General features: G+C 37.0%; 1 protein-coding gene across 1 annotated transcript; it reads left to right on the top strand.

Moving 5' to 3' along the window:
* The first annotated feature begins 200 nt into the window (after positions 1-200).
* mier3b (mesoderm induction early response 1, family member 3 b) lies at positions 201-9,231 on the top strand. Its single transcript, XM_084946577.1, has 13 exons — positions 201-440; positions 1,252-1,276; positions 1,480-1,625; positions 1,786-1,908; positions 2,023-2,146; positions 3,184-3,257; positions 3,375-3,447; positions 3,592-3,740; positions 3,909-3,990; positions 5,506-5,600; positions 5,693-5,820; positions 5,931-6,085; positions 6,178-9,231. The coding sequence occupies exons 1-13, from the start codon at positions 432-434 to the stop codon at positions 6,651-6,653; spliced, it is 1,659 nt and encodes a 552-aa protein (XP_084802703.1). The 5' UTR covers positions 201-431; the 3' UTR covers positions 6,654-9,231.
* Positions 9,232-9,272: the final 41 nt, after the last annotated feature.

Genomic DNA, 9,272 nt, shown 5'->3' with positions numbered 1-9,272 from the left:
GAAAACCTTAAATGATTTCTATTTGAATTCCGCATTGGACTGTTCTTTCAGAAATACAGCGAAAAACAAGACGGTGTTGAAAACACAGTAGTTTAGATGCCATAGCTTCGATAAATACGGTAAGAAGGAGAACAGGAAATCAGCTGGGATGTACCGGGAATGTTCTAGTAAACCGTCTTTGTGAAAGGCACCGGCCAACGCCATGACAATGATATGTTGTAGGTAGAATGTGTATCGGCAATTTGACTTGTAATCTCAGTTTTTCACATTTTTACACCGTAAATTACCCGTTTATTAGTAATTACCGTTAGTCTGACCAGTAGATGGTTTGTACGGCGTCACGACTCAAGCAGTCACCTGGATCTCTGATTGGCTCAGAGCGCTGATCCGGGTACTGCGCTAGAAGGAGCCCATTAGCTAAAGGTACCAATATGGCGGAGGTAAGAGGGAAAACAGGGGAGAAGCAATCGATGTTAAATCGACATTTTTAAAATTTGTGTGCTGTATTTTTCATTTTTACGCAATCGATTGAAGAAACAATGCTTTTTGCCTTGTGTGTAGCGTGTTTCGTCTCATAATTGTTGTTTTTATTTCTCTTAAATATGCTTAAATGTCTGGACTGATCCTTCACTACGAGGCCTCTGCGCCTTCGCTCTCAGCTGCTTCGGTGAAGCGGCTGTGTAAATTCATACGTAAATTTAACGTTAGCTTGCTGGTTCAAGTAAATTGCAGACCATATAATCTTTATGGTGACTGGAAAAATATTTTTTAATGTTCAGGCTGGAGTAGCGGCACCTACGTTTAAAAGGTTGCTCGACTTTATCGATTGCAGTACCGCGCAAACGAAATTAGTGTTTACATTTTTCGGTGGACAGCGTTAACATTTGGATTTGGAAATAGCTTTCCGGCTAGCTAAGCAGTACTGGATCTGCAATGACATATACAACCGATTATACAAGGTTTTTTTATTCAGTCCTCTGGGGAAATTTTTTATTCCAGCGTTTAAAAAAACGTATCTTTCTCTGAGTGTGCAGCTCGGCTAGCGTTGTATTAGCCACCTATATCAGGTAACATTAGCGACAATTGCAGTTTTCCTGCCCGGCTATTTTCTTGGGTCATATTACACACAACGTAAAAATATTTTATTGGTCATCCTGTTTTAATATTTGAGGTTAAAGCCCCCGAGTAATTTTTTTAATTCAAATTTTCTGTCTTGCTCCAATTTATGGTATTTTTTTCCTTCTTTTCCAGGCTTCCCTAGGGAGTTCAAGTCCAGGTAATACAATTTACTGTGTAATCTATATTAAGGTGTGCTTTCAAAACTCTATTTTTACTTTTCACAAATAATAGTAAACAGAAATATCGAGATTAATTTCTGAAAATGTTATGAGTTTGTAATAAAGTAAGGTTTTGCTTATTGCACGATAACAATTTGGTATTTATAATTCTTTTATTTTTCTTTCCATTTTTCTCATTCAGTTGGCTCTTTATCATCAGAGGACCATGACTTTGATCCAACAGCAGAAATGTTAGTTCATGAGTATGATGATGAGAGGACTCTGGAGGAGGAAGAGTCTCTGGAAGGCGGAACAAATTTCAGATCTGAAATTGCAGATCTGGAAAAGGTATAATAAATCAGTAAATCCATATGCCATTCCAAATGCCATATGATAGGTGCAGTGTATAAATTTGTCCAACTTGAACATCTTGTACTTCGTACATGAAAACGGTATAACCCTGTGAAATGGAATTGATACATTTTTCCATTCATTTTTCTTTTAACAGGAAGGGAACATGCCTTTAGAGGAACTGTTGGCCATTTATCGCTATGAGGCCTCAGCAGGCTCCAGTATAGACAGCTCCTCTGGAGACCTGACTGATGAGCTCCCCGACATGACTTTGGATAAGGTAAGGAGTTGCTGTTATTTGGTAGTTATACAGTTGCTAATTTGTAAAACAATGCTATATTTGTAACTTATGTTTTTTGTATGGTGTACAATTTATATTCCTTTTACTCACTAGGAGGAAATAGCTAAAGACCTTCTGTCTGGAGATTATGAGGAGGAGACCCAGTCCTCAGCTGATGATCTGACTCCTTCAGTTACCTCCCATGAGGCCACTGATTTCTTCCCAAGAACACTTAGATGTAAGTGATAGATTACTACTTTTAGATTAAAAGTATTTTATGTTTGCAACTGTCAGAATTAAATCTTTTTATTGTGTGCAATACAGTGATTAATGTGCTCATTATTTTTTTATATTAATATTATGCGAATACTGAGAATACTAAGATGTGTAGTTTGCTAAATTTCATATTTAGATTTTGGTTGTGAATGCTAAATGTAGTAGCAGTACACTTCTTATTTTCACAGATATTTGGTGCAGCTGACTAGTTTTAATTATTTTAAAACCTAGTGTGTAATATGTCACACAATAAAACAGTAATTTGACTGTGGATCTTGGTGTTATAAAGGAGGGTCACTTACTGTTGTGCACTGTGAGATATTCACTTCTCCCACTCAGCTGTTAATGAAAAAGTTACTGTTAAGGTTATAAATTTTGACAAGGCCCGTTGTCTAACAAAACATTTAGATAAAGATGTGTTAAGTCTGCAGCTAATGTAGTTATTTGTGTAAGTTAAGCGTAGCTTATCTGTCTCTGACTGCTGTTCTCAAGTCCATTTAAGACTAAATTTAATTTTTAGCATGTCCAAATAGATCCAGAATCAAAAAAAAGTACAAATAGGCTGGACTGGAAAAGTAACTCAAATAAAACCATAATTATAACACTGTAAAATAAAGACAAACAGCTGGGATTTGTTATGCAGTTTGCATAACAAAAAAGAATCATTAGCTCAGTCATTTTACTGGAAAAATATTTTTGTCATAAATTCGTTTTTGCAGCTGTGTTACTTACTCAGCCAACTTACCGTGGGTTTGTGGTTTGAAACAGTGTTGGTTCTTTACACATAACTTTACCTAAATTCTTTGGAAAGCTTCAAGTATGTTTGTGTTTGAGGAGATCTTACAACCTTTAGCAGAAAAACTGGAAAAAAAATTTTGGGGTAAAACATCAGGCTTCGGCATTAAGCAGCTGCCATTTAAATTCAGGGTGTGCTAAAGTATTTAAGATTTACTCATTTTTAAACATTTTTTTCTTTAAAAAAAAAAAAAAAATCCCCAGCAAACGCTATTTCTGACGGTGATAAAGAGTCAGAGTGTGATGAAGACGGCCCAAGCCCAGAGGACTCGAGAAAGGTAAATGATTTGTTTCATTTGGAAACATGTAAAGGATATAGTTTACTCGCTGTTTCATGTTAAGTTAGAGTCAGGTTGCTTTTGAATTCAGACATGCCCTCTTATGCTTTGTAATAGGAAATAATGGTGGGATTGGAATACCAAGCAGAAGTTCCTTCTTGCCTCTGTCACTACAAAGATGAGGAGAAAGGTGAATACTACTTGTTTTTGCTTTCATCACACGTTCCTAATCTATTCTTTAATGTTGCTGCTTACAGAGTTGTTAACCATTCAATTAAGAATAGGTGATGTACATCTGGTGATTCATTTTAACATCATGTATTTGGTTGTATAGCATATGAAGATGAAGATGAGTTACTGTGGAGTCCAGGTGTATTATCAGAAAACAAGGTTAGAAGTTTCCTGTGTGAAGTATTGTCACGGACGACAGATGAAAAGACGGGGTGTGACAAACCAGGAATGCATGTGCGAGACAATGAGCAGGTCAGTCATGTCTTACTCAGTCCTTTACGTGGTTTGATAAAATGATGAATGTGTTATTAGCAGTGCACCTCAAGAAATGTATTTTCTCTGACATTCATATCTGTTTAATTGTTTCTGATCAATTTTGGCAAATGCTATAATTTTTACTCTTTCATTCTTTCAATGTAGGCTTTATGTGAGCTTGTAAAATGCAACTACAACACTCGCGAAGCACTAGAAAGATATTGCAACCATGTAAAGTCCTCAAAAGGTAAGCAAGTGATTTCTCATAGGAAATGTCATTGTGATTCGTTTGCACCTCAAGACACTCAAAATGCTTCACATGTAGATTTCACTTTCATTCAAAGTCATTATTATACATGGGCCCCCCATTTTCATTAATTAGACAAATGAGAATTGATGAACAGTTTCTTGATCATGTGAGGTCGAGCTGATTGCAAGTATTGGACTTGATAGCTGTTCACTGACATCAAAATATGAGAGATGATAATGCAAATGTAGGAAGCCAGGGGGCCAGGTAGGGCATTAACAGGGAAAGGGGGGCACAAAGAAATGCTCTACTTTCTTATTCTCATTTAAAATGTCTAGCTTTTAATAAATAATTATCTGAGTCTTACAACCAAAGTGGTCATCTGATGTAAAATGTCTAGAAATCACACATATACCAACAAGACCGTTACATCACTGTCACAACAGCGTTTGTTTTCATTCACAGGCTTTATGGCTTTTCCTACAAATACCTGGTGGCCCGGTCTCTAGTCAAAATGCCCGGGCCGATTTCTTTTTTTTGTCCCAGATCTTGATAAAAGATGTGTGTCATGAAGCCGTGTTGGCATTTATTTGCACTGCTTTCCACTCTGGATATCTATTTATGTTAAGCTTTAAGTATAAAAGGGTCCATTCTACATTTTTTTTTTTTAAGTTGTTGAATATAAACATTACTTTGTGCTGATATTGCACACTTTTTTCAGAACAAGAGTTTTTGAAATCTGCATAAAATTGCATTTTAAATTACTTTTGAATATTACTTTAAATATTATATATTGAATATTACCTTAAAGTTCTGCTAAAAGTTTAAATAAAAAGATTAGTATTGCTGAACTGCAAAATATTTAGGGTGTATTTTTTGCATGCATGTGTAATAGAATAGCTTTAGTGTTTTGTTTGTTTAAAATTTTAGTATGATTTTAGTATTTAGTACAAAATGCAGCAAGGTGTTTAAAAAAAAAAAAAAAAAAAACAGTTTTCTTGATTATAAAATAGACTATATCGGATTCATATCAGTAGCGGCAGATATCCAAATTTATGATATTGGTGTTGGACATGAAAAAGTGTTATCATGCGATCTCTAGTCTAGTGTGTGTTACAATTTGCAAGGTAGCCGCTGTGAGTGTTACGGGCCCTTAACATTTGCTGAAGATTGAGCTGAAGGCAGAAGATCCACAAACAAATAGAAATTGAACACGGCTCCAATGAAAGCATCGCGACAGAAATCAATACATTTGGTATTGTCCACGGGTGCTAGATCTGAGGCAAATTTAAACATTTGTTAAAAATTATTAATTTGTCCAATTACTTTTGAACCTTTGGAATATGGGAGACTATATATAAATGCCTGTTATTCCTAAATGGTTGATACTAAGTTTGGAATAATGGACCATTCAGTTGGGCTGAATTTTATTGGTGGGGCATGTCTTGGTTTCGACATGGCCTGTGGTTACCTTTGCACACCCATTGTTAAAATGGATTCATGGTTTCATTGCAGAAAAATTACCTCCATGGTCTGAAGAGGAATGCAAGAACTTTGAACATGCTCTTCAGATGTATGACAAGAACTTTCACCTCATTCAGAAACACAAAGTGAGTGTGAATTTATGGTTCCGTTTACAAGTGTATGCAAATAAAAATGTATACAAAGTTTTGTAAACTCTGTCCCCCTCCTCTCCTCTCAGGTCACAACAAGAACAGTAGCAGAATGTGTGGCATTTTATTACATGTGGAAAAAGTCAGAGCGCTTTGACTTCTTTGTGCAGCAGAATCGGTTCGGGAAGAAAAAGTTCAGCAACTATCCTGGAGTAACGTAAGTGAAATGAAACGGAGTGTCTGTCTTTATTGCTTTGCTTCAATAAAATGGAAAAAAGTTCACATAATATGGAAGAAACAAACCCAGTGACATTTCTTTGTTTCTAGTGACCTGATGGACAGGCTGGTGGATGAAGCGGAGGGGTTAGCTGTGGACAGTTCCTCCTCCGTGTGTTCAGGTGCTGGTGGTGGTGGAAGGCTGGAAACAACCACAGAACAGCAGCTTAGCCTGCTCAACTCCATCACTGCCAGCGACCTCACGGGTTAGTTACGGACCTCAGTTGTGCAGCGATGGTTTAAAAAAAATAAAAAGAAATGACTACTTCTTGTTGTTAACTGTTTTGTGTCTTTGCAGCTTTGAGCAACACTGTAGCCACAGTATGCAGTCCTGCAGAGGTTAGCTGCCTGGACTCCTACAGCTTTCCTCCACTGGACAGTCTCCATCGAGGTTCCCTGAACCACGAGGAATCCCTTGGGTTCCCTGCTAATGGTGCAGAACCTGACTGCCTCAATATGCTTGAGGCTGGCTTCTACCACTCAGATCTGGGCCAGCTGGGAGGCGTGTGCGTCAACAAGGACTGTGAGCGGCCCTCCAAGAGACTCAAGATGGCGCTGCCTGACTCCTTTATCAATGACGTATCCGTGGGTAACCTCGGAGTGGACTTTGATGCACGACGGACGACGACGCATCACCACCGAATCACCGGCGCCAAAATGGCAGTATCTGTCACAGACTTTGGGAGCTTGGCTGGGAGCGGTGAGCCCAACGGGTTTCTGGGAGCACATGCACGGCACCACACACAGCACACTGCAGCACTTCAGTCAGAGTGATCTTCCTCATCTTCTTCCCTGTTCTTCCCTTTTAAGATCCCTTTTTTTCCTGCTTGTACATAAGACTGACCTCACTGGAAAATTCAATTTGTTTAAATTCTATTATATATATATATATATCTATATATATGTATATGACTATACTTTTTGTTTTCATTTTTTGTGTAATATGACATCAGTGATGTCTATCATATAGAACTAAAATCTTGATTTCTCTCAAGAGTTTATATAGCCATTTATTTTATTTTTGTTTTGCGGTCTTGAGATGTGTAACGTCCATGTACAGCAGGGCCCAGGGGCTGCAGTAGGAGAGATGTGTCTCTTCCTCCTTCACATCTACACCCACCATCTTCAGAGCTTCAGTACCTTATCCTGCCATTCTTCTAGCTGCCAAAAACTTAGTTTCCCCAGCTCTGGTGTTAGCATTTAGTTGCCTGTATTTGTTGTTTAAGGTGGTACTATTTTTTTTTTTTTTCTTTTTTTTGTTTACAGGTACTTTCCAGTAACCCAACTTGTGCAAATGGTTTTTATATGATTTGAATCTACCTGGGTACATAACTGTACGAAGAGCAACACTAGCATGGAGATTAGCTTGGAAACCAGGAAGTGTCGTGGCTTAAGCTGCTAAGGCCATCTTGTTTGGGTTTCTTCTCTTTATGTTCTCTTGTGCTTTGTAGTCTGTCTGCTTATTTACCTTTGTTCAAAGTGGCCAATACTGGAGGTTTTTTTTCCCCTTTTCTTTCAATAATGCCCATGTAGTCAAACCCAAATGAATGGCCTTGTTTTTTGGGGTTTTTTTGTGTTGTTGTTTGTTTTGTTTTTTCTTTACATTTTAAAATAGGTGATTGAAAAATACCGGAGCAAGTTAATATACTGGGAGTCACCTTGTTTTACTGTTGAGTATATAAATATATTTTTAAAATCCTGCTACTTGCTAGAATATCAACGAACCATAACAGCAATATTGCAATGCAAAGATTTTTGGTTGGGTTAATAGCCATTTAAACCTCGACACAGTAAAGTATGTATTTATTGCATATACTTTTCTCTTTCTAAAGTTTTATCTCACCCTTTCAGTTCATGCTTTCACTCACGCTACTCTTAGGCAAGTTAAGCTGTGTGTGTGTCCTAATTAAGTGGATATGTTCCTAAATCAAGTAGCGCCTTTTTTTTTTTCCCCCAACCTGCTAGCAGTATTATTTTTTTTTTTTTTAAAGCTTCTGAGTTTGTATTGAACCTCTGCCTAGCCTGTACTGCCTAGTTATGCCTTTTTGAAATCCGGTTGACAATATTTTGGAGCCTAGTAGCAGAAATGGAGCTGTTTTTCGCTTGACTGAAGTTCATAATTGTGAGTTGTAAAACGTTTAGCAGGTCAGTGTCAGTTGATTGGATGCAGTAGTAGTGTTTACTTAATTTATCTATGCATTGTGCTATGACTATTTAGTTTGTTTCAGGGGTACATCATGTTTGTTGTGTCCATTCATGCCTAATAATCCTTAAGTTTAATCAAGCAGTTCAGTTTCAACGGCCAGCATCAGAGAGGATAATCACATCTGTGTTTCATGTAAATAATTAGCAAATAGCCTTTAAAAAGTCTATTAACTGACCTCTTACACTTGTGAATCTGTGTTGATAAAAAGGTTTTACTTTGATTCCTTCTCAGAAAGGCAATAATTTGTAGATATGTACAGATATTTTGGGTTTTGCATTTTACTGGATGACTTGGTGTTTTCATTTCTTTTCTCTCCTTGGAAAGTCACCCAGACACCAGGACACAGCTGAAACCACGCATGCCAGCTGTGCCCTGTTTCAAGTGTACCACTGAAAACGGCTTTACCTGAAGACGTATTGATATTACTCAATGTTGCAATTTTTGCATTCAAAACATGCAGCCATGTGTAAAAGACACTCATGTTTCTTTCCTTAAAAGAGTTTTTACATGTTGTCGTCGTCTATATTTGTCTCGATGGTAACGGGATGGCTGCTGCTGTAAGTGTGTGGAGAGCTAGTTTCTCTTTTAATGCAATGTGCATAATGCAGTAGGTCCTCCAAGCTCTTCTAGCTTTAGCAGTGCAGTGATATTTATTTCACCTGTGGTTTGTACAAAGACTCAGAAAAACTGTCAGAATGTAAAGGCCATTAAGTAGTAGAAGTAGGTTTTTCACCACCCTGTGAACTCTCGAAAATGTGATATTTTATTGATATCTCTGGTATGAGACTTGTGTGTGCAAGCAAGCACTAAACAAATTTATTTTATATTTTGTATTGTGTTTTGAAGTTTAAAAAAGAAAAAAATATAGCAGTTGTGGTTTTGAAGAAGGAAACAAAGTCCTTTGATGGAAATAAAAACACCTTTGTGAATAAAAACCTACAAAACTTAAAAATGTATATCCAGAAATATAGACAATCAAAAACTTCACTATGAGAAATGTTCAAGAAGCTATCTTTATTGTTTATAAAAATTGTACATAAACATTGAGTTTTTGGTTTTTTTTTTTCTTTTGTTAAACATTTTGTATTTTATGTTGTACTTTAATACCTTGTGTACAGATCCAGAAATAAAGCTCTGGAAAAGGTTCGAAGATTATTGCTGCATCTTTATCATTACGTTTACTCTTT

Source organism: Perissodus microlepis, chromosome 12 (assembly GCF_051167445.1).
Source record: "Perissodus microlepis isolate ML-2025 ecotype Zambia chromosome 12, ASM5116744v1, whole genome shotgun sequence".
Lineage (NCBI taxonomy): Eukaryota > Metazoa > Chordata > Actinopteri > Cichliformes > Cichlidae > Perissodus > Perissodus microlepis.
The sequence above is the reverse complement of the archived record's forward strand: the minus strand, read 5'-3'. Positions and strand labels throughout refer to the sequence as shown.

What these genes read in the sequence shown, in the direction of transcription:
- mier3b (XM_084946577.1), top strand. An exon ending in CCTAGGGAGTTCAAGTCCAG is followed by an intron (nt 1,277 to 1,479) that starts GTAATACAATTT and finishes TTTCTCATTCAG; the next exon opens with TTGGCTCTTTATCATCAGAG. An exon ending in CACTGCCAGCGACCTCACGG is followed by an intron (nt 6,086 to 6,177) that starts GTTAGTTACGGA and finishes GTGTCTTTGCAG; the next exon opens with CTTTGAGCAACACTGTAGCC.